General features: G+C 45.8%; 1 protein-coding gene across 2 annotated transcripts in view; it reads right to left on the bottom strand.

The window, feature by feature from the left end:
* Positions 1 to 4,740: 4,740 nt before the first annotated feature.
* Positions 4,741 to 25,799, bottom strand: part of LOC147113661 (protein bicaudal C homolog 1-like) — a 332,983-nt gene continuing 311,924 nt past the window's right edge. For both annotated transcript variants that reach the window (XM_085994910.1, XM_085994911.1), the window contains exons 18-20: positions 24,793 to 24,953; positions 22,943 to 23,042; positions 4,741 to 8,277 (exon numbers count right to left, since the gene is read on the bottom strand). In XM_085994910.1, coding sequence (XP_085851036.1) covers positions 8,147 to 8,277; positions 22,943 to 23,042; positions 24,793 to 24,953 — 392 coding nt within the window. In that variant the 3' untranslated portion in view covers positions 4,741 to 8,146. The remainder of the gene's footprint in view (positions 8,278 to 22,942; positions 23,043 to 24,792; positions 24,954 to 25,799) is intronic.

The raw sequence follows: 25,799 nt of genomic DNA, 5'->3' as shown, positions 1-25,799 counted from the left end.
CACTCTATTCCCTTCTCCCTCATATGCTTATATATTTATTGCCCCTAGTTTTGGTCTTGTTTAAAGGACATTAAAATCCTTCCCCTGCTCCCTGATCACTCTGTTGGATGGAGTATCAATCAGGAAATAGTTGAGGCTTATAATAAGGGAACATCTATAATTATGGGGGATTTTAACTATCAAATCAAATTGGGCAGGGCTGCCTTGAGGATGAGTTCATTGAGTGTATTAGGGATGGGTTTCTTGAGCAGTATGTAACTGAACCGACCAGGGGGCAAGCAACCTTAGATCTGGTCCTGTGTAACGAGACAGGATTAATTAAAAATGTCCTAGTAAAGGATCCCCTTGGAATGAGTGACCATAACATGGTTGAATTCCATATTCAATTAGAGGGTGAGAAGGTTGGATCTCAAACAAGCATGCTAAGCTTGAATAAAGGAGACTATGAAGGTATGAGAGCGGAATTGAGTAGAGTGGATTGGGAAAATAGATTAAAGGGTAAGACGATACATGATCAGTGGTGTACATTTAAGGAGTTATTTTACAACTTCCAAAAAAAATATATTCCACTGAGAAGAAAAGGGTGTAAAAGAAAAGACAGCCACCCATGGCTAAGTAAAGAAATTAAGGATAGTATTTGACTAAAAACAAGGGCATATAAGGTAGCCAAATCTAGTGGGAGGATAGAGGATTGGGAAAACTTTAAAAGACAGCAAAAAATAACAAAAAGATTGATTAAGAAAGGGAAGATAGATTATGAAAGTAAATTAGCAAAAAATATAAAAACAGATAGTAAGAGTTTTTATAGTTATATAAAAAGAAAAAGGGTGGCTAAAGTAAATGTTGGTCCCTTAGAGGATGAGACCGGGAAATTAATGGTGGGAAATATGGAGATGGCAAAAACACTGAATGAATATTTTACATCAGTCTTTACAGTAGAAGACACTAAGAATATCCCAACACTGGACAAACAGGGGGCTAAAGGGGGGGAGGAGCTAAACACGATCAAAATCACTAAGGAAGTGGTACTCGGTAAAATAATGGGACTCAAGGCGGATAAATCACCTGGACCTGATGGCTTACATCCTAGGGTCTTGAGGGAAGTGGCGGTAGGGATTGTGGATGCATTGGTAATAATTTTCCAAAACTCCCTGGACTCGGCAAAGGTCCCGGCAGACTGGAAAACTGCAAATGTAACACCCTTATTTAAAAAGGGCAGTAGACAGAAGGCTGGAAACTATAGACTGGTTAGCCTAACATCTGTGGTAGGTAAAATTTTGGAGTCCATTATTAAGGAGACAGTAACAGGACATTTGGATAATCATAATTTAATAGGACAAAGTCAGCATGGTTTTATGAAGGGGAAGTCATGTTTGACAAATTTGCTGGTGTTCTTTGAGGAAGTAATGTATAGGGTGGATAAAGGGGAACCAGTGGACGTAGTGTATTTAGACTTCCAAAAGGCATTTGGCAAGGTGCCACACAAAAGATTATTGCTTAAGATAAAAAATCACGGGATTGGGGGTAATATTCTGGCATGGATAGAGGATTGGCTATCTAACAGAAGGCAGAGAGTTGGGATAAATGGTTCATTCTCAGACTGGCAATCAGTAACTAGTGGTGTTCCGCAGGGGTCAGTGCTGGGTCCCCAACTCTTTACAATCTATATTAACGATTTGGAGGAGGGGACCGAGTGTAACATATCAAAGTTTGCAGATGATACTAAGATGGGAGGGAAAGTAGTGAGTGAGGAGGACATAAAAAACCTGCAAGGGGACATAGACAGGCTAAGTAAGTGGGCAGAGATTTGGCATATGGAATACAATACTGGAAAGTGTGAGGTTATGCACTTTGGCAGGAAAAATCGTAGAGCAAGTTATTATCTTAATGGCAAGAAACTGGAAAGTACTGAAGTACAAAGGGATCTGGGGGTCCTGGTGCACGAAACTCAAAAGGTTAGTATGCAGGTGTAGCAAGTGATTAAGAAGGCCAATGGAATGTTGGCTTTCATTGCTAGGGGGATAGAATATAAAAATAGGGAGGTATTGCTTCAGTTGTACAAGGTATTGGTGAGACCGCACCTGGAATACTGCATACAGTTTTGGTGTCCATACTTAAGAAAAGACATACTTGCTCTCGAGTCAGTACAAAGAAGGTTCACTCGGTTAATCCCGGGGATGAGGGGATGGACATATGAGGAGAGGTTGAGTAGATTGGGACTCTACTCATTGGAGTTCAGAAGAATGAGAGGCGATCTTATTGAAACATATAAGATTGTGAAGGGGTTGGATCGGGTGGATGCGGGGAAGATGTTCCCGATGATGGGTGAAACTAGAACTAGGGGGCATAGTCTTAGAATAAGGGGCTGTTTTTTCAAAACTGAGATGAGGAGGAACTACTTCACTCAGAGGGTGGTAGGTCCATGGAATATGCTGCCCCAAAAAGCTGTAGAAGCTACATCATTACATAAATTTAAAACAGAAATAGACAGTTTCCTAGAAGTAAAGGGAATTAAAGGTTACGGGGAGCGGGCAGGAAAGTGGACATGAGTCTAGGTTCGGATCGGTCATGGCCCTGTGGGTAGCGGAGCGGGCCCAGGGGCCGTGTAGCCTGATCCTGCTCCTATTTCGTGTGTCTAATTCTGTTAGATTCAGGAGATGGTTCTGGGATAGTGGATTGGCGGTTAGGATCAGATCAGCCATGATCTTATTGAATGGCGGAGCAGGCTCGAGGGGCCGATTGGCCTACTCCTGCTCCTATTTCTTATGTTCTTATCCAACAGTGCTATTAATATCATAATAACCTTCAATCCTTTTTCTCGACAGATATGTCAATTGACTGTCAATCAACTAGCTCCCCTGTGATTTGTTCTATACGTATCCATGCAAGACCAAGCACAGATAAAACTTGTGACAACAATGAAGAAACTGCTCATTTGTGCTTTGGTATGCAGGTTGGATACATCCCACTCGAAACACGTGATCAAGGTTATCCACCTTCCCCAGTGGATAAAGGCGACACAGCAGGCAAGTGCAACAGCCAATTTGCACTCAGCAAGGTCCCACCAACAGCAATGAGGTTTTAGTGGTGATAGTTGAGGGATAAGTGTTGGCCCAGACACAGAGAACTCCCTTGCTCTTCTTGAAAAAGTGGCATGTGTTTTTTTTTTTAAAACGTCCACCTGAACAGGCAGATTTAACGTCTTCTCTGTTAGATGGCACCTCCAACAACGCAGCACTCCCTCAGTATTGCACTAATTTGTCAGATTAGAGTATGTGCTCAGGTCCATAGGAGGCTAGAACTGATACAACAACTTGCAATTATATAGCACCTTTAATGTAGTAAAATGTCAAGGCGCTTCACAGGAGCGTCATTAGACAAAGTTACCAGAGATCATCGTGTACAATACCAGTTGACTGTATAAATGGCACTGGACACGGTTCTGGAAACACAGGGCAAATTACAACATATTGTGGTAGTTGGGATTTGAAAATGGCAGGACATTGGATGGACAGAGTGGCCAATTATAAAACAGAATCCAACAAGGGGGCACCCATTTAAAACGGAAATGAGGAGGAATTTCTTCTCTCAGAGGGTCGTGAATCTTTGGAATTCTCTTCCCCAGAGAGCTGTGGAGGCAGAGTCATTGAATATATTTAAGGTGGAGATAGACAGATTTTTGAATGGTAAGGGAGTCAAGGGTTATGGGGAACGGACAGGGAAGTGGAGTTGAGGCCAAGATCAGATCAGCCATGATCTTATTGAATGGCGGAGCAGGCTCGAGGTGCCAAATGACCTACTCCTGCTCCTACGTCTTATGTTTAACAGTGAAGGCACTAGAATGGCTGGTGTTTTGGGTGGCCTGTATCTCAATTTCATCAATAACTGCCTGAGAACGAGTTTTGCTAGTACTCAGTCAAGCTGCTGGATGGAGTGGTGTCCGGTAGACGCAAATCATTGACCTTTAGGGATGGAAAAAAAAAGGGAAATCAGGTGACGCACTATGAGTGGACTCCTATTCAAACACAGGAACACCCATGTGGAACAGTCCAGAGTCCACACTGTTTCCCTCTTTCCAGCTGAAGGAGATTGGTGCTCAGCAGGAAATTAGGGAAACTGGTTAAAATGCGGTTTGGGGGGGGGGGGGGGGGAGCCATGGCGCAGTTGAGCACAATCCCATATTGGAACTGAAATTCTGGAGATATTTACAAACTAAAGCTTGGTATAGAAAGCAGCGAGTGTATCGAGAAAGGTTTCAAAGCAAAATACAATCGACAAATATTGCAACTGTCCCCAAGCAGCACATCCCACCATCGTGCAAAATTTAAATCGGTCACTTTCATACAAAGTAATTTAAGAAATACATAATTTGTCCAAGTATGATGGATCATTGAACTTTCTGGAAAAAAAAATTAAGAAAATTTGCCCGATCAAGGATCTCTTAGGCGTAACTAAAGCGCACTCCCTCACTTTCCTTCTTTCACTGTCATATTGTTCTTTAGCTAAAGAATTTATTACTTGGCAATTGAAGCGGCAGATGATAAAATCCACTGCTGAGTTCTCACACGTGATAAGCCACAAAATAAACCTCAAACAAAAGTGGTCTTTCACAGCTGACATCCAAGGGGGCATAGTCAGACAGGTTAGGAGGGAGTTGTTGCAATACCATAGCTTCATTAGGAATGTGCATGTTTGACTCAGTGCAGATGCAAAATATATTTACACAACAGACTGTAGAGAAAGATTTATAAAATTATCTTTTAATACAACATAAAACTGTATTGAAAATTCCCTTTGTTAAAGCTTATCCACAAACAGTATCTTTTTTTAACCAAAAGTCATAAAAAGGTCATTAACTCCCCCCCCCCCCCCCCCCCACACACACACTGAAAATAAACATCTGTGCTATATTTACAGATAAATCATCACTCAAGGCACTGAGTTATTGCTAACCTCCAGCTTAAGCTGACAATCAAACCGCTTTGTCCATGAGATAACCATCGTGTCTCGGTGTTAGTCTACACAAGGTTAGCTTGGCACCTCCTCACACTTGCAGTGAGGCACAAGCGAGTATTCTTCCAGTGTTTCGTACAGAATATTCTCTCAGTTTAGCTTCCATAAACTGAACAGCCTTACAGCCTTCACTTTGGTGTACACACATATCGCTGACTTTTAAAGACTTTAAGAGGGATTCACAATAATGGATTTCCTCTTAGTTGCTAATCATTGAGAAAAAACAAAATCACAAAACTACATTTTATATATAAAAAAGTGACAAAAACATAGCTCTTCCCTTTGAGTGTGCAAATTTGTTTTCAATTAATCCAACAATTATTATCTTTACATACCATATGCATAATTGCCATTGAAAATAGAAAACAGTATTAAACTATTCACATATTTTTATATCACTAACTTCACTCACGCAGCAAAGATGGTGTTCACCTAAAGCTGGCTACACAGAACACTTCATATAGCGGTTGAAGTCTTACAAAGTGTGCATCCTTCTGCATAAATACAATTCAGCCACTTTACAGCTCGCCCTGTTTTAAAATGTCCGGCAGAACAGGACAATCTGGACATGGACATCAACATAATCGGATAGCAGAAAAGGTAGGCACTTTGAGATTTCCTTCATTTCAGCTAAAAACCTTCATCGATCCATCATAAACAACACAAACACTTCATTCTTCAAACTCCTTTGGGCTCGTTAACTGTACCGGGAGTACGTGGGGACATACGTCAGTGCAAAAAAAAAAAAATCAGGAACTAAGCTTTCAATGACACAAAAAAAGAGCAGAAGAAAAATACTAAACAGAAAATTCACATCGCCTATAGACTTTCCTGGGTTACAAGGTGTTACTGAAGCAAGGAGCACTGAAGATGGTCTTGCTAAAGGAGAGAAAAATAACGAGGAAATTGATTTTCGAACTCTGAAGACGACAATGAGTTTGAGAACTGAAGGGCTCCTCCCTGCCTCCAGTGTGGGAGTGATGTGCCGTCGCTGCCAGGCTGCTGCAGAGTGAGACAACTTTGTCTTTGGTTGGGGTCATGGGGAGGGGAGAAGGGAATGAAAACTGAAATTGACCTCACTTTTGCCAATATCACCTCTCACCAGCATAATCATAAAGCATCATCAGCGGCAGTTCTGCATTAAGTGTGCAGCCGAGATTGTGCAGCCCTCCAAGATGGAGGACATGATGTGCGGGAGCCATCCACAGAAGAGTGGACCTGTGGGAACAGGCTCCGGCTCGTGTGGGGGACGCCAATTCAATGAATTCCTTCAAGCAAGAGCTGGACCGGTTTCTGGCTGGGGCGGAGATCACCTTGTACAGAAGGTAGGTGCTGCACAACATTAATCAGGGCCAGAGTGTGCTCTCCTGGACTAGCTTTCCTCGCCTAAGAGGGTTGGAGAGGAATTTTCCAGATTTTTCTTTCCCGAATTGGCCTGGGTTTTTACCTGGAGTGCATATATTGTGACACACAAGGCTATGAAATTGTGGGGGGCAGGCTGGATGGGCTAGAGGGTCGTCTCCTGTCCATCATTGCTCGTAGGAGTCAACAGAAAGCAAACTCACACAAATTAACACTTTCAAGTGGTATTAAACATGACATTCAAAACTGAACTGCAACAGAAGATTCCAGAAACACATGCAGGCTATTTGGGTCCATCTGTTTCAGCTTCTGACATCTCCCACTGCCAAGTACACCCACAAACCTACATATTATCTTACTATTTTTTTTAAACCTTGCAAGAAAATGAAGATACAAGCTTTGCCAATAACAACTGGCTACATAACCATTCCTGACCTAGCTCAATTTGCATGGGAAAGTTGCTTAAAAAAAACCAGACATTAATTCATGGTTTTCACAGTACCAATATAGAGGTGCGCCAGAATAGCAAGCGGTACCGGCGTGTGCGTGCACCCATATGATGCCTGCCCAGAACGTTATGCCACTGAAACTGCTCCAGTTTAGACATTGCTACGGGGCCAGTCATTGGGAATGTTAAGAGTTGTGAATAAATAACAAATCAAATAAATCCAACAGGGAACTCAGGAGAAACTTCGTTACCCAAAAAGTGGTGAGAATGTGGAACACGCTACCACAAGGAGTAGTTGAGGCCAATAGCATAGATAGATACATATAAGGGGAAGCTAGATATGCACGAGGGAGAAAAGAATTAAAAGCTATGCTGATCGGGTTAGCTGAAGAGGGGTGGGAGGAGGCTTGCGCTGAGCATAAACACGGCATGAACCATTTGGGCTGAATGGCTGTAAATTCTATGTAATTCTATGAAAGAACTAGGTGCAACAAATGTGTAAAATGATATGGTTTTATAAGCATTGTAGTGTAGAAAACTAGCACCTCGAATACAGTAAACGTGCTTAAGATGGCAGTAAAATGCAATCAAATTTAATCACTGAATAGGGGCACTGTTTCAGTACTTGCGTTTGGGGGAACATGCCTGTCTGGTGACTGGGGACCCAAGCCTCACTGTACAATAATTAGTATCATATACATCTCGAGAATGACGCTAGGCTTCACTCCAGTCCCAGCAGATGGCCGCTCCATTTCCTTAGCACTGCTAAAATAGATCTTTTTATATATGAAGACCAGAGAAAAAAAAACGCATTTCCACAGGTCTAGAAAACCAGGACGTGTAAAGTGCAGAGGCAATTACATTGAAGTCTCTCTACTCAGCAGTACACCACATCTCACCCTCTCAATACAAACTATACTCACAATGCACTTGGGTTAGTGGTTCGAATTTAATTCTACGGTAGAACCTAACATTTCAGTGCATAATTTAATTTTTTGTTCTCTAATAAATAATATTGAGCAAGAAAGCTAGTGTTAATGGTCTTATTGTTCTCTGATCTGCATATAGATTAGTACCATATTTGGTGAAACAGCAAAAGGCAACCATGGAATACACGTTGATAGGCCAGTTTTCTTCCTTTTTTGGCACAACTATTTGGACAAAATCAAGCAGGCTTTGGTCCTTGTAATCCAAACTCCTAAAACACCGAGGGCTGTGTGCAGTAAATGCTCTCCACAGGGTTAATGTCGCACAACAGTCTGTGCCGGCTTTCGCCAGCTGCCTTTCCACAGCAGCTACGGGCAAGCGGGTTCCAGTTCACTGCTACCAGCGGCCACTGATGCTGGCGATGTCAGAGTGATATTGCCGCGGTAACCGGCCACTCGCTCCACCTTCTAGAAATGTCGAGCGAATGCTTGGTGGCTCAAAGGACTTTCGACAGTTTTTGTTCAATTCTGCAAAGGGAGCAAAAAGCAAAAATGTTCACTGTCTCGGAGGCCCAGGCACCAGAAGTAAGACTCTAGTTTCATTATTACAGTCACGGGTATAGCTTAAATACCAGATACCAGAATGCCACATTAAGCGGATACTCTTGTTTCTCCATTCTTCTCTTTGTTTATTGATCCTGCATGCAGCAATCCCTGAACAATGTCCAGGCTTGGGCTGATAAGTGACGAGTAGCATTCACGTCACGCAAGTGCCAGGCAATGACTAGAGAGAGTCTAACTACCTCCCTTTTGACATTCAATTACATTATCGCCAAATCCCCCACCAACAAAATTCTGTGGCCATTGACCAGAAACTCAACTGTACCAATCACATAAGTGCAGTGGCTACTAGAGCAGGTCAGAGGCTGGGTATTCTATGTCGAGTGTCTCACCTCCTGACTCCCCAAAGCCTCTCCACCATCTACAAGGCACAAGTCAGGAGTGTGATGGAATACTCTCCACTTACCTGGATGAGTGCAGCTCCAACAACACTCAAGAAACTCAACACCATCCAGGACAAAGCAGTCCGCTTGATCAGCAGCCCATCCACCACCTTACACATTCACTCCCTCCAACAGCAGCGCACCATGGCTGCAGTGTGTACCATCTACAAGATGTACTGCAGCAACTCGCCAAGGCTTCTTCGACAACACCTCCCAAACCCACAACCTCCACCACCTAGAAGGACAAGGGCAGCAGGTGCATGGGGACACCACTACCTCCAAGTTCCCCTCCACGACATGGACATGCATCGCCGTTCCTTCATTGTCGCTGGGTCAAAATGCAGAAAGCGCCAATACCACATGCCAGGCTCCCAGGCGTCTCTTTGCTGGTGGGCAACTGCCCGTTTACCTTTTTTTGAACATGCTCATAGTGCTTAGAATATGTCCGTCAATGAAAGGGAAATTGTGTTTGACAAATCTGAGAGTTTTTTTGAAGATATAACTACAGGAAACTTTGTGCTATCCGACACTGACGGGACCGAGCTGTTGCCGTTCCCTCAAAACTGCCGGACACTCCAGCGCTAATGTTGAAAGATACAGAAGCTTCTGAGCTCCGTATCCGTCAACAAACCCTACAGCTTCTAAACAGTCCAAGCGTCTCTGTAGCTTAGCAATAGCTTCAGCAGACCTTGCAGAGCTTGACTGTTGAGGAAAAAAGCAACAAGAAGAAAAAAAAACTAACGAAAACGGCACCTGATTTTTGCCGGTGGCTCGAGCATTCCGGACAGTTAGCCTCCGGATAATACAAAGTTTCCTGTAGTAGGATTGATAAGGGTGAACCAGTGGATGTGGTGTATTTGGATTTTCAGAAAGTATTCGATAAGATGATACACAAGAGGTTATTACACAAAATTAGGACTCATGGGATTGGGGGCAATATATTAGCATGGATTGAGGATTGGTTAATGGACAGAAAACAGAGAGTAGGAATAAACTGGACTTTTTCGCGTTGGCAGGCTGTAACTAGTGGGGTACCATAAGGATCAGTGCTTGGGCCTCAGCTATTTACAATCTATATTAATGACTTAGATGAAGGGACTGAGTGTAACGTATCCAAGCTTGCTGATGATACAAAGTTAGGTGGGAAAGTAAGCTGCGAAGATGACTCAAAGAGGCTGCAGAGATATAGACAGGTTGACTGAGTGGGCAAGAACATGGCAAATGGAACACAATGTGGGGAAGTGTGAAGTTACCCACTTTGGTAGGAAAAACAAAAAAGCAGAATATTTTTTGAATGGTGAGAGACTGGGGAATGTTTGTATTCAGAGAGACCTGGGTGTCATGAATCACAGAAAGTTAACATGCAGGTACAGCAAGCAATTAGGAAAGCAAATGGTATGTTAGCTTTTGTTACAAAGGGATTAGAGTATAAAAGTAAAGAAGTCTTACTACAGTTATATAGGGCATTGGTGAGGCCACACTTGGAGTACTGTGTGCAGTTCTGGTCTCCTTACCTAAGGAAAGACATACTTACCTTAGAAGGAGTGCAACGAAGGTTCACTAGACTAGTTCCTGGGATGAGGGGATTGCCCTCTGAGGAGGGATTGAGTAGACTAGGCCTAGATTCCCTAGAGTTTAGAAGAATGAGAGGTGATCTCATTGAAACATATAAAATTCTTAAGGGACTTGATAGGCTCGATGCAGGGAGGATGTTTCCCCTGGATGGGGAGTCTAGAACCAGAGGTCACAGTCTCAGAATAAGGGGTCGGCCATTTAGGGCTGAGATGAGAAGAAATTTCTTCACTCAAAGGATTGTGAATCATTGGCATTCTCTACCCCAGAGGGCTGTGGATGCTCAGTCGTTGAGTATATTCAAGACAGAGGTCGATAAATTTTTGGGAACGAATGGAATTAAGGGATATGGGGATAGTGCGGGAAGGTGGAGTTAAGGTAGAAGATCAGCCATGATCTTACTGAATGGCGGAGCAAGCTCGAAGGGCCAAATGGACTACTCCAGCTCCTATTTCTTATGTTCTTATGTTCAAATAGTTCTCATTCAGTAGATGTACTGTACGTGCAATGAGCTCTTTAAAAAGCAAACAGCTGGCTTTTCCCTGAGCAAAGAGCAGCCCAGACAACCCTCATGGCATCTCTCACACCTTGAGAAGAATGTTCACTCCCCAACAGCAACCAACGGCTTCTCCTTGTTGTATGGCTCAGGTGCCTTTGCCAATATGTGTAGTTAAAGAAAATTGCATAAACACTGACACTAATTCAACTCGATGGACATAGGAACCGTATATGAACGGGAATCAATATACATCTGACAATTACAATTAAAACATTCAACAGATGGACTTTACAACAGTTGTCTGTTTTTAGGTGGGATCTAAATTCTGATTAAATATCTCTGTGCCACTGCGATGAAACAGAAACATAGAAGATAGGAGCAGGAGTAGGCCATTCGGCCCCTCAAGCCTGTTCCGCCATTTAATGAGATCATGGCTGATCATCCAAATTCAGTACCCTGTCCCTGCTTTCTCCCCATATCCCTTGATCCCTTTAGCCTTAAGAAATATATCTAACTCCTTCTTGAATATATTTAATAAGTTGGCCTCAACTGTCTTCTGTGGCAGAGAATTCCACAGGTTCACCACTCTCTGGGTGAAGAAATTCCTCCTCCTCTCAGTCCTAAATGGCTTACTCCTTATCCTTAGACTGTGACCCCTGGTTCTGGACTCCCCCACCATCGGGAACATCCTTCCTGCATCTAGTCTGTCTAGTCCTGTTAGAATTTTATAAGTTTCAATGAGATCCCCTCTCATTCTTCTAAACTCTAGCGAATATAAGCCTAATCGACCCAATCTCTCTTCATACGTCATTCCTGCCATCCCAGGTATCAGTCTGGTGAATCTTCGCTGCACTCCCTCCATGGTAAGAACATCCTTCCTCAGATAAGGCGACCAAAACTGCACACAATACTCAAGGTGTGGTCTCACCAAGGCCCTGTACAACTGCAGCAAGACATCCTTGCTCCTGCACTCGAATCCTCTCGCTATGAAGGCCAACATACCATTTGCCTTCTTAACCGCCTGCTGCACTTGCATGCTTACCTTCAGCGATTGGTGCACAAGGACACCCAGGTCTCGTTGCACTTCCCCTTTTCCCAATCTATTGCCGTTCAGATAATAATCTGTCTTCCTGTTTTTGCCACCAAAGTGGATAACCTCGCATTTATCCACATTATACTGCATCTGCCATGCATCTGCCCAATCACCCAACCTGTCCAAGTCATCCTGGAGTTTCTCTGCATCCTCCTCACAACACACACGCCCACCCAGCTTTGTGTCATCTGCAAACTTGGAGATATTACATCTAGTTCCCTCGTCTAGATCATTAATATATATTGTGAATAGCTGGAGTCCAAGCACCGATCCCTGCGGTACCCCACTAGTTATTGCCTGCCACTCAGGAAAAGACCCGTTTATTCCAACTCTTTGCTTCCTGTCTGCCAACCAGTTCTCTATCCAAGTCAGTAACTTACCCCCAATCCCATGTGCTTTAACTTTGCACGCCAATCTCTTATGTGGGACCTTATCGAAAGCCTTCTGAAAGTCCAAATACACCACATCCACTGGTTCTCCCTTATCTATTCTACCAGTTACATCCTCAAAAAATTCCAATAGATTAGTCAAGCATGATTTACCTTTTGTAAATCCATGTTGACTTTGTCCGATCCTGTCACTGTTTTCCAAGTGCTCTGCTATTACATCTTTTATAATGGACTCTAGCATTTTACCCACTGCCGATGTCAGGCTTACCGGTCTATAATTCCCCATTTTCTCTCTACCACCTTTTTTGAATAGTGGGGTTACATTAGCTACCCTCCAATCCATGGGAACTATTCCAGAATCTATAGAATTTTGGAAGATGACCAGCAATGCATCTACTATTTCTAGGGCCACTTCCTTAAGTACCCTAGGATGTAGATTATCAGGCCATGGGGATTTATCAGCCTTCAATGCCGTCAATTTTCCTAACACCATTTCCCTACAAATACTGATTTCATTCAATTCCTCCCTCTCATTAGACCCAATGTTCCCCGATATCTCTGGAAGGTTATTTGTGTCCTCCTTTGTGAAGACAGAACCAAAGTATGTATTTAATTGGTCTCCATTTCTTTGTTCCCCATTATAAATTCCCCTGATTCTGACTGCAAGGGACCTACGCTTGACTTCACCAATCTTTTTCTCTTCACATATCTATAGAAGCTTTTACAGTCAGTTTTTATGTTCCCTGAAAGCTTACTCTCATATTCTATTTTCCCCCTCTTAATTAATCCCTTTGTCCTCCTTTGCTGAATCCTAACCTGCTCCCAATCCTCAGTTTTGCTGCTTTTTCTGGCCAATTTATATGATCTCTCCTTGAATCTTATGCTATCCCTAATTTCTCTTGTTAGCCACGGTTGAATCACCTTTTTTGTTTTATTTTTATGCCAAACAGGGATGAACAAATTCTGAGTGTTTGGGGCTGGTGGACGGATGTCCAGTGGACAGATAGCTCTCAGCAGGATCATTTTCAAAGAGAAACTTAGAATCTGATGACAGAATGCTATTTGCCAGATTATCAAAGAAATACCGTAGGATATGTGTGTTATTGAGGCACCAAGATAGAGGCCCTGACAATACAACAACTTGCAATGTGCGTGCCTGAAATGATTCTCTCCTCTGTTTTAACAAAGACAGTGGCCTATTTATTTTAAACAGGTTAATGCCTCCATTAAAATAGCAGAGGAGAATTTGAGACGAGCGCATTAAGCATTCATACACTAATATCCCACGGCCTAACATCAGGGCCCTGGCTCCTAGGCTCCCCTCCACCCTCCACCCTCCACCCTCCACATCTCAAAAGAATCCAGAATGTGATCAGAGGAAATTAGTCACGGTTGACTGAAAGAGAACAGAACATTAAAAAAAAAAGTTATTTAGGCAAATTGGTGTTCACGAAGGCACTAACAATGAATTGCTCCCCCTCATTCACCTCTGTACTGCAGTATACATGCTAAATATAACATTATTGGCAATTTAATTACATACAAAATAAAAATGAGCAAATAGATGTGCATCTTTGTAACGAGCTGAGAAATGAACTCAAGAAATTTTGCCGGGCTAATCTGTTCCAAAAGGACAGCGGTGCTCATTAAAAAATAAAGAGCGTGTTTTTACAGCTGAGGCAATGGGAAGAGAGGACTGTGGGCAGCACAAAGATAAAATAGCAGAAACTGAGAGCTTCTAAAGCGCTGAAGGTAGATGCGCCTCAGACCATAATGGAAACCAACGCACTGAGGGCGAGAGAGAGATATGATCTGCATCAGCACCAGGCTAGAGCGGTGACGGCTGAGGAGTCGACAGCAACCTGTACCAGTACAACATGGGTTACTTCAGTTTCTGCTACTTCGATATTTTACTTGTCTCTATGGATCTTGGGAGGTGTTACTACATTAAAGAGGCTATATAAATGCAAGCTGTTCTCGTTACAGAGGAGGTTCATGAGTTACCTTGATTGTTGTCTGACAGTTGTGAACTTGGGTTGGTGTCATTTCTCCAATACCAGTAATGCATACTATCTACTTTGAGCATTACCACTTTATCCTTCTACTCATCGAAGACCTTAGTTAGGCCTCAATTGGAATACTGTGCCGAACAGTGGTCTCCTCATATGCTGGAAGATTTGGAAGCTTTGGAAAGGGCGCAGAGCAGGGTCACAAGATTAATTCCCAGTTTAAAATACCTTAGATACCCAGATAGGCTCAATGAGCAAGGTCTCTATACTTAAGAGAAGCATAGACTTCGGCTGATTTGATCAAGGTTTATAAAAAAAGGAAGCAACTAGATTCTATTCATGTAGGTCAATTATTTCAACTGATTGTTTTACTGGGGACATGGGGTCATGTTTTACTGGGGGCCCGGGGCCATGTTTTACTGGGGGCCCGGGGCCATGTTTTACTGGGGGCCCGGGGCCATGTTTTACTGGGGGCCCGGGGCCATGCTTTACTGGGGGCCCGGGGCCATGCTTTACTGGGGGCCCGGGGCCATGCTTTACTGGGGGCCCGGGGCCATGTTTTACTGGGGGCCCGGGGCCATGTTTTACTGGGGACCCGGGGCCATGTTTTACTGGGGACCCGGGGCCATGTTTTACTGGGGACCCGGGGCCATGTTTTACTGGGGACCCGGGGCCATGTTTTACTGGGGACATGGGGCCATGTTTTACTGGGGACCCGGGGCCATGTTTTACTGGGGACCCGGGGCCATGTTTTACTGGGGACCCGGGGCCATGTTTTACTGGGGACCCGGGGCCATGTTTTACTGGGGACCCGGGGCCATGTTTTACTGGGGACCCGGGGCCATGTTTTACTGGGGACCCGGGGCCCTGTTTTACTGGGGACCCGGGGCCCTGTTTTACTGGGGACCTGGGGCCATGCTTTACTGGGGACCTGGGGCCATGCTTTACTGGGGACCCGGGGCCATGTTTTACTGGCGACATGGGGTCATGTTTTACTGGGGACCCGGGGCCATGTTTTACTGGAGACATGGGGCCATGTTTTACTGGGGACCCGGGGCCATGTTTTACTGGGGACAGGGGGCCATGTTTTACTGGGGACCCGGGGCCATGTTTTACTGGGGACCCGGGGCCATGTTTTACTGGTGACCCGGGGTCATGTTTTACTGGGGACCTGGGGCCATGTTTTACTGGCGACATGGGGCCATGTTTTACTGGGGACCCGGGGCCATGTTTTACTGGGGACCCGGGGCCATGTTTTACTGGGGACCCGGGGCCATGTTTTACTGGGGACCCGGGGCCATGTTTTACTGGGGACATGGGGTCATGTTTTACTGGGGACCCGGGGTCATGTTTTACTGGGGACCCGGGGCCATGTTTTACTGGGGACCCGGGGCCATGTTTTACTGGCGACATGGGGTCATGTTTTACTGAGGACATGGGGTCATGTTTTACTGGGGACCCGGGGCCATGTTTTACTGGGGACCCGGGGTCATGTTTTACTGGGGACCAGGGGCCATGTTTTACTGGAGACATGGGGTTGTAGCGGTTCGTGTAGATCGCCACTAAATAAGAGAGTTTGACTTCGACGAACTATTAACAAGTTGTTTATTTACAGGAACAGACTAATTACATCAGGTAAGATGGCAGGTAAGATGGCTGACTGTAGGAGCACCGTGGTATAGGTCTTGTCCCAGCGGGGACTCCGCGAGGACCGAGTTCGCAGTCCTGTGGGGAGCGTGATGACGTCATCGCGTTTGTGTTGTGACGTCATCATGTTGTTCGCGTTTCCCGCGCTTAGGGCGTCACATGATGCGCGTCGTTGCGTCGCTGGCCGTTGAGGCTGAGGTCGTGAGGCCGGGCTGTGCCGGTGCTTGCCGCGGGAGCGGAAGATCGCGTCGCTCCCGTCGGCTGGCCGTTGAGGCCGAAGACGCTGGGCTGGGCCGGCGCACGTACATCACGTCGTACGTGACGTGACGTCAGCGCACTAGGGCGCGTCTTAAAGGGGCAATGGCCTCAACAGGTAAGTTCAAAGGGCAACGGCCCCAAAAGGTAAGTTAAAGGGAATTATGTGTCTTTATGTAAGGTACAACTGGTGGTACCGCCACATGGGCCCCCCCCAGAATTCGCTTTAACGAAAGTCCAAGGATGAGGTGGTCTGACGAGCTGGTGGTCACGGCGGTCGTGCTGTCTCGATTTGGTAGGCGAGGTATGAAGATGCTGCTCGTGAGCGGATCCTTACGCGCGTCGTGGCGAATAAAACGTATCCGTCAGGCGAAGGACCGTGGAGACGTGCGAAACAGCAGGCCTCGTCAGAGTGACGGGCAGGTTGGGCGGACACGGGCGATGTCTCCGTTGATGTTGAAACAAGTCCTTGTTCCGACGAACTCTGCAGGAACGCCAAACGAGCGATCCAGAAGGACTTGACAGGCGAGGTCGGTGAACTCGCCGACAGGTGAGCGAAACCTTCGGGAGGCTGGAACGCACAGAATGGTGCGTGCCATAGTGCTACGACGATAACACAACGGAGGGTGAAGAGTTGCTGCGTTGATCAGTGATCGGTGAGGCCAGCAACTTTCACGTGGCTGATCGCGGCCGCAGGATGCCCGTTGGACCCGTCCTCGATGTGTGCAGCTTCAGTAGACGTTTGCGTTTGTTAAAGGGAAAACTGGAGAAAGGGCGGCAACGGTCCAGGTTGTTGTTGCTTTCAGGAGGGGTTAACTCTGCCTGGAGGGTGGCAACACTTGTAACAGTTGTAGATTTAGGAGAAAACAGCCAGGAGGGCGGCACGCCTTTTGTTCACGCCGAATCGTGTAGTAGGTAACACAACCAGCAGGCTGAAGGGCTGGTGCGTCCTCGCTGGGGAAGGAGTCGTCGGTGTTCACGAGGGATGGGTTCTCGTGGTTCGCGAGGGATGGGTCTTCGTGCGCGAGGAGTGCGTCCTCGGGTTTTGCGGGGGTGAGTCCTCGTGGTATCCCCGCGGGGCGCGCTCCGATCTTGTGGGCCCGAACATGCTGTACCCCGCACTTGGAGAGATGTATACTTGCTGTTGCTTTGGACGTAGAGGCGGACGATCTGTGTGGCGATAGAAGAGTCGAATACGGAGACCGTGAGCACGTGCGTGGTCTGTGCCGCATCGATGTTCTCGGCGAACAGGGCTTCTACCTTCATAAAGCACGAGGGAGATCGTGGCTCCCTGGATTGCGGTAGCGACAGCAGAACGGCTGATGCTTCCATAGCGTGCTTCGTTTGTGAAAGACGTTCACAAACCCACCAATTGTAGTGCTGGTGGACGACGGTTGCCGTTGGTCATGCTCTACCTCTGTGAGATCGTTCGTGAAAAACGGGCTCACCTCCAAGCTGTGCTTCCGTTGCGAATACGTACGCAAAGACGGGGTCGCTTTTGGTGGAATCGATGTTAGGCGGTTGCTGTTCCGTGGTTGTTCGTCGGTTGTGCGTTGGTCGTCTTGAGGGAAGACAAGGGTCAGGCTGTGCGTTGCTACCGTGAAAATCGTTCACGGATACGGGTTCACCAATTGTAGCATAGGAATTGATGAGCTCCCGTACTCACGTCGTTGGGTCACCAATGTAGCGGTTCGTGTGGATCGCCACTAAATAAGAGAGTTTGACTTCGACGAACTATTAACAAGTTGTTTATTTACAGGAACAGACTAATTACATCAGGTAAGATGGCTGACTGTAGGAGCACCGTGGTATAGGTCTTGTCCCAGCGGGGACTCCACGAGGACTGAGTTCGCAGTCCTGTGGGGAGTGTGATGATGTCATCGCGTTTGTGTTGTGACGTCATCACGTTGTTCGCGTTTCCCGCGCTTAGGGCGTCATGTGATGCGCGTCGTTGGCCGTTGAGGCTGAGGTCGCGAGGCCGGGCTGTGCCGGTGCTTGCCGCGGGAGTGGAAGATCGCGTCGCTCCCGTCGGCTGGCCGTTGAGGCCGAAGACGCTGGGCCGGGCTGTGCCGGCGCACGCACATCACGTCGTACGTGACATGATGTCAGCGCGCTAGGGCGCGTCTTAAAGGGGCAATGGCCCCAACAGGTAAGTTAAAAGGGCAACGGCCCCAAAAGGTAAGTTAAAGGGAATTATGTGCCTTTATGTAAGGTACAGCCGGTGGTACCGCCACAGGGTCATGTTTTACTGGGGACCCGGGGCCATGTTTTACTGGGGACCCGGGGTCATGTTTTACTGGGGACCCGGGGCCATGTTTTACTGGGGACCCGGGGCCATGTTTTACTGGGGACCCGGGGCCATGTTTTACTGGGGACCTGGGGCCATGTTTTACTCGTGACCTGTGGTCATGTTTTACTGGGGACCTAGGGTCATGTTTTACTGGGGACATGGGGTCATGTTTACAAGACGAGGCTAGATGTTAAGACAATTCCTCTTTTCTCATCACTAGTAAAAGCTTGTGGAACAGGCTGCCAGCTCGTGCAGTGAACGCTGATTCACTGAATTCCTTCGAGAGAGAATTGGACCTGTTTCTGGCTGGGGCAGAGACCACCTCATACAAGAGGTAAGAATCTTACTTCCTCACGTAAATCAGGGCGAACGTGATCTCCTGGATTAGTTTCGATTGCCCAAGGGGGTCGGAGAGGAATTTTCTAGCTTTTTGCCCCTCTAATTGGCCTGGGTTTTAACTTTTCTTTTTGCCTCTCCCAGGAGATGACATAACTCCAGGTGGGATGGCGAGTGTCTGTATGATGTTGCGCAAGGTGTCAAAACAGTGGGTCGCTTCCTGTCCCTCATCCTTGTATGTACTTTTTTCTTCATGTAATCGTCTACATCCACATTCCATGTGATTTTCACAACAAAATGAAGTCCATATTAAGAAAACAAGTTGAGTGCGAAAAACCATCCTAAAACCCAGGTGATGGTGGAGGATGAAAATGCAGGTGCACACACACAGATACACCACAGCTTGCTGGGGGAGAAAAGGATTCAGCAGGTAGAACTCAGTTTTGTTTACTTTATTTTTGAAAAGTGAGGGGATACTGTCATGACCGCTTGTGTTTAAGTTGAGGTGCGTCGCAATCCTGTGTAACCTACAACCACAACTTGCATTTATATAATGCCTTTAACACAGCAAAACGTATGTAGCAGTTAGATGGAGGGTAAAGCTCTCCCTGTGTTATGATGGCTCTTGTTTCAGCTGGTCACCCCTTCCCATCCCACCCACCACCAGCCGTCCTTGGTTGGTTTTCAAGCTGATAATTCCCAAATGTACCCAAAACCTAGGATTTTGAAATTACAAAGGAACTGGGAAACATATACAGGAAACTTTGTGTTATCTGGAGGCTAAATGTCCGGCAAGCTCGAGCCACCGGCAAAAATCAGGAGCCGTTTTGTTAGGTTTTTTTTCTTCTCGTGGCTTTTCTTTCCCAACAGTCAGGCTCTGCAAAGTCTCTCTGAAGCTGTTGCTAAGCGACAGAGATGCTCCCAAGGTACGGCCGACTGCAACAGTGTTTGTTGCCAGTTACGGAGCTGAAAAGCTCCGTATGCGTCAACATTAACGCTGGTTTGTCCAGCAGTTTTGAGGGAACGGCAACAGCTCGGTCCCGTTGGTGTCGGATATCACAAAGTTTCCTGTAGTTATACATGCCAACACCGTGGCAGTCCCTCAATAACCATGTTCATTCAGTAACTTGAGGGACATTATTGTATATTCATGCTATTCTCTCCCTAGTTTTCAATTTACACCCTCTCCTCCTTTAAGTTATCTTTGCCGTACACCATTCCCCACTAAACAATGTGATTGGTCAGTATATTGCCATGTCACTGCCAAGTGCGAGGGCCTCACCCTCAATATTCCATCCTAGCTGGGGACTATCTGGTCTCCCCTCACCTTAACAGCTGAAATCCAGCAGCTCGGCAATGCAAGGAATCATAATCAGAGAGTCACATTTACAGGATCACCGGGATGCAGCTATTGGCTCCAGGCCTGATTGACACAAGATGTCAGCTGTGACTCAGTGTGAGCGCTTTCATCTCTGAATCAAAATGTTGTGGGTTCAAGTCCCACTCCAGAGACTTGAGCACAAACATCTAGGCTGACACTCCAGTGCAGTGCTGAGGGAGTGCTGCACTGTCGGAGGTGCCGTCTTTCAAATGAGACGTTAAACCAAGGCCCTGCGTGCGCTCTGTAAAAGATCCCATAGAAGAGGAGGAGCAAGCGAGTTCTCCCAATGTCCTGACCAACATTTATCCCTCAATCATCACCTAAAACAGACTGTCTGGCCATTTATCAACATTGCTGTTTGTGGGATCTTGCTGTGCGCAAATTGGCTGCTGCGTTTTCCTACATTCCAAACCGTGGATTTCCAGCATTGTTGCGATGTTCCAATCGCCATTTCTTCTGGAACTCCATCCCGTTTCCACAAACTCCAGCAGAAACCCACCCCACCCCCTAAAACCACAACTTCGTGTGTGTGGGTTTTATTTAAACACAGTTGACTTAAACTACTTTAATTCTGTAAAATGTAATGTAACCAAGGTGTTTTAGGCAAATGTACACATTTACCCAACTTTCAGTTGTACAGAGCCTTGTTTAGACTCCATCTGGACACTGCATTCAGTTCTGGGCAATGAACCCCAGGAAGGATATATTGGCCTTGGAGGGGGTGCAGTGCAGATTCACCAGAATGATACCAGGGGTTAAAGGGTTAAATTATGAATATAGGTTGCACCAACCTAACTTGTATTCCCCTGTGTATAGAGGATTGTGGGCTTATCTGATCGAGGTGCTTAAATTGTTAAAAGGATTTGATAGGGCAGATACGAAGAAATTATTTCCTCTGGTGGGAAATCAAGAACAAGGGGACATGATCTTAAAATTAGAGTCTGGACATTCAGGAGTTAAATCAGGAAGCGCTTTTTCATACACAGGGTAGTGGGCATCTGGAATTCTCTCCCCCTAAAGGCTGTGGAATCTGGGGGTCAAATGGAGCTTTCAAGACTGAGGTCGACAGGTTTTTGTTGGGTAAGGGTATCAGGGGATATGGAGCAAAGGCAGGGAAATGGAGTTGAGGCACAGACCAGCCATGATCAAATAGAATGGTGGAGCAAGCTCGAGGGGCTGAATGGCCTCCTCCTGTTCCTATACAACATGTTTTGATAAGCATGACCTATTGCTCTTTGCTGCGATCAGTGAAATAATGGATGTTGTCTGGGGAGACTGCAAGGGAGTTCCTGCATTCCCTCCCGTCGGAGAAGTCACACGTATCAGTCATTTTAGTCATTGCATCTCCATGTTTGAAGCTCTGTGTCTCAACCCCTTCTTACTCAAACTGCGATGAGCCTCAAGTGATGATTTCTGACATGTCTAAACACCTGTTGTTGTGATACTGAGTTTGCAGCCAATTTATTTAAAAAGTAGGTGCCCCCGCCACCCCCTCCCCAACTAGAAGCACGGTTTTGCATATTAAACCAGCCAAGCAGACAATATGGGATAGAGGTTCCGCTCGGTTGTGCTGTTTTTCTCATCACAACCCGCCCGAAAGCAGCACAAAAGATTGTGTAATTTTAGAGGCAAATTACATTCAGCGCAAATCCAGTTTCCACGATCTTTTGCGTTGTCTAAAAAACATCGTTCCAGAAGCCGGCCCAGCGCACAAAACTGGCCACGCCCCCGGGGTGAATGAATCTCCATTGGGAGTTTCTGTTAATTGCGCTCGTTTGCAGGCCTTCGCGGAGGCTCCAAAAATTAAGCCGGTTCTTTTGGGTGAGGACACAAACAGGCACGTCTTAAAAACTATTGAATGTATTCTTTTTAATTTACTAAGGAACTGACTACTGTACCCAAATATAACTAGCAAATGGTTCTGTATATATTTTAACGTAATTTTCAGTAATTTAAAATTGGGTTACTCACAGGTGGCGGATTGACACTCTGATTAAAAATACTTATTTTTTGTGATAAACCCATTTTCAATTGTACTAATCAAACTGCCCCAGGTTAGCACTCTTAAATATATCAAGGAAAATGTTTTAAAGCAAAATTAAAAAAAAGAAATTTACGTTCTAAAACGCTGCCCATTGTGCTGGTTCATGGCAGATTTTGCGTTCGGTGATATGCAAATCAGTTTGAGCGGAAATTCGGGAAAATAAACTTCTCAAAAAGAGCGCAATTTGTGCCCGGATCGCCGATGGCGCCCAAAGCAGAAACGCTACCTGTTTTGAGGACAAACTACATTAAGGATGGTGCTAAACATATCTCTCCCACTTAAAACTACAAAAGCAGGTTTACATTAGGCAATTTTCAATGACTGAGCTTCTTGTATTGTTATTTAGCACAGAACCCACTCCGCTAAAGTCATTAATTAGTAAAACTCTGGGGCTGATGTCAAACAACAGCTTCGAAATCAAACTGGACCTTCTATGATTTAGGCAGTGCCACCGTATTTAAAAATCTGTAGCAATCATTTTCATTTAAAAAAAAAAAATGTTTTTACTATATGCTTTTGTGTTGAATTCAGAAACATGTGGAGATGTTGGGACAGAAAGCTGGTTTCCTCTGTGCTGCTTTCTTTCACCGTTTCCACAGACACCTTCAGGTTTGTTCCCGTTTTACTGAGAAGAACAAATTGTTTAAAATATATATACACACACACACACTGACCTGAAATTGCAAGCAGCATTTTCCTTCTGGCACCAAACGTGGTAATTCCAAGCTCCTTCAAGTCCGGGTCAGTCAGGGTGAGGAAAGTCTGAAGGTCAATCTGAGAAGTCGTGAGGAAGAGAGGTCAATATTGTTCCATAGGATGCGGTAAGTGCAAGAAACAAACTACCTCAGCCTTTACTACTGTCTTCCTCCGACTGCTAATGTTTAAGGCTCCGTTTTGTTCTAATGGCTGCTTAGATCAATGATAAAATGTTGCCCGTTTGTGTGTCTTTATTATTTTAATATGGCAGTTTCTGGTCAAGTGCGGAGGAGACAGGTGACCATTTCACTCGCACAAATCAGGAACTGTCAACCCCACTGAGCTTCCAGTGATGGAGAGAATCGTTTCAGGAATGACACATCTCAGTCACTGTACCTAATGTATTTTGCCGTAATCTTTGCAATTTGTTGCACAGTTAAGTACACTCGCAGAGAAAACAAAAGTACATGTGGAAACATCTAGTGAGAGACAGGGTGCTTTAGTGGACTTGCACACTACTCTTTTCACCTACGGGCCCTTGTGTCAAATTCAGTTTACGCTGTTAGAATACAACACTGGAATCTTACACAAACTGAATTTCAGCCATCTCGATCCAGCTTCTGCTGTACCTGGACCCACAGTAGAAAGCTACCCACAGCTTAACACCAGTGGAACTAAACTGAGAATCTCAACGAGTGCCTTAAGGATAACTTACAGAATCCAGAAAACTAGGCTGCATTGGTTCAGGAGCAGTGTGGTTGTGTCATTGGGTTAAGGCACAGTATTGAGGTTGATGACGAAGCCCAACACTGCCTTCAGTGTGCCAGTGCAGCTTTCGGTCGCCTGAGGAAGAGAGTGTTTGAAGACCAGGACCTCAAACCCGGCACTAAGCTCATGGTCTACAGAGCAGCAGTGATACCCACCCTGCTGTATGCCTCAGAGACATGGACCATGTACAGCAGGCACCACAAAGCACTGGAAGGTACCACCAACGCTGCCTCCGCAAGATCCTGCAAATCCATTGGCAGCATAGGCACACCAATGTCAGTGTTCTTGCTCAGGCCAACATCCCCAGCATTGAAGCTTTGACCACGCTCGATCAGCTCCGATGGACAGGTCACATGTCTGCATGCCCGATACGAGACTCCCAAAACAAGCGCTCTACTTGGAGCTCCGACACAGCAAGAGAGCCCCAGGTGGGCAGAGGAAACGCTTCAAGGACACCCTTAAAGCCTCCTTGAATAAGTGCAACATCCCCACTGACACCTGGGAATCCCTGGCCCAAGATCGCACAAAGTGGAGGAGAAGCATCCGGGAAGGCGCCAAACACATCGAGTCTCTTCGCTGGGAGTAAGCGGAAGCCTCGTGCAAGGAGCACACATCAACCCAAGCACCCCACCCACCCGCCCCTTCAAGCACCGTCTGCCCCACCTGTGACAGAGACTGTAGGTCCCGCATTGGGCTCATCAGTCACCTGAGAACTCATTTTTAGTGTGGAAGCAAGTCATCCTCGGTTCCGAGGAACTGCCTAAGAGAGAGAGAGAAGAGTTTTGAGGTAGAGGAGAGGGCACTTTAATCCACATCTGGCTGCACTTTGCCTGCCCTGGGCAAGTGGGATACTGAATCCCAAAATGAAAAAGTGTCCCAGTACTGACATCACGCTTCTTGATGAGCGCAGATTCCTTACACCCCTTCCTCCCCCAAACAAATTTCCTTTTATTTCAAGTACTTAGTAAAAATAAGAACAAATATATATATATAGTTTTAAAATATCCCTGGGAAGGTGTATAGATACCACCGACATTCAATGATGTGTGGTCAGACTAACCTCTTGCTGCTGGAAGATATCCGTGTATTTGCCTAAACCGAGCTTGCTGAAGAGTTCGGGCAATTCAGCGCCTTTGAAGGAGTTATTCAGGGTGCAGCCATTACTGCCCATTAGGGAGGAAATGCAGTCCATGTAATTACTGCTGGTCAAGTAGTGCTCAGCTGAGGAGACAAAATGGTCAACTCTTACACCTGAAATCCGTTACCGAAAGAATCTTAAACTCAAATTGGTCTACACCAGTCACGCCGAAATGGGCTCACAGCGAATCAGAAGCCCACTTTAGGAACATAGGTGTTGCTAGGTGAAAAAAACGGACCAAGGTCCATCTAGTTCGCCTTCTACCAACCTGCTCGTCGCATGATACAATGATAATGGAGTTGTTGATTAATCACAGCGATCAATCTCTATCAATTAGTCTGCAATAGACCCAGACATGAGGCGAGGAAATCCCCAGCGGTGGAGAGCTTTAGGAACCATTGGTCGAAAGTCACTGGTTCGTCCCAAGCACGCTACGCCGTGCCGATTCACTATGAGCGCATTGTGTGTGGCTGGTGTAGACCAATTTCAGCCCTCGCACCCCCCCCCCCCCCGCCCCCCCCACACCCATGTCTCTCTGGTGATGGGGAATTCTGTTTTGTGCCGTGTGAACAGTCCTTAGGTCGATGTGGCCTTGGGCTCAATTTGAAGTTACACTAATTCAACAACATTTTTATCATCTCTGGAGAGGGAACTGAGCATAAAGTACAAAAGATAATCTCGATCCACAGCAAAAATGTTTCTCTTAACTTAGCATGAGGTGAAGACATATTAGTCGGGCTCGCTCAGAGAGAGCTCAAGAACAACTGGTGTGGACACTCTCTTATTAATACAGTAACAGTTCCTCACCAGGTTAATGCGCACAGCTTAATATCTTGCTTGACAGTCTGGCTACTGGAGGTACTGATTTTCAGACTGTGGTAATGGAAATTTTTTGCGAATGTCACTTGTGTTACCTCACACCAGGCTAG

Source organism: Somniosus microcephalus, chromosome 8 (assembly GCF_052327205.1).
Source record: "Somniosus microcephalus isolate GS21.2 chromosome 8, FLI_Smic_1.0, whole genome shotgun sequence".
Taxonomy (NCBI): Eukaryota; Metazoa; Chordata; class Chondrichthyes; order Squaliformes; family Somniosidae; genus Somniosus; species Somniosus microcephalus.
The sequence above is the reverse complement of the archived record's forward strand: the minus strand, read 5'-3'. Positions and strand labels throughout refer to the sequence as shown.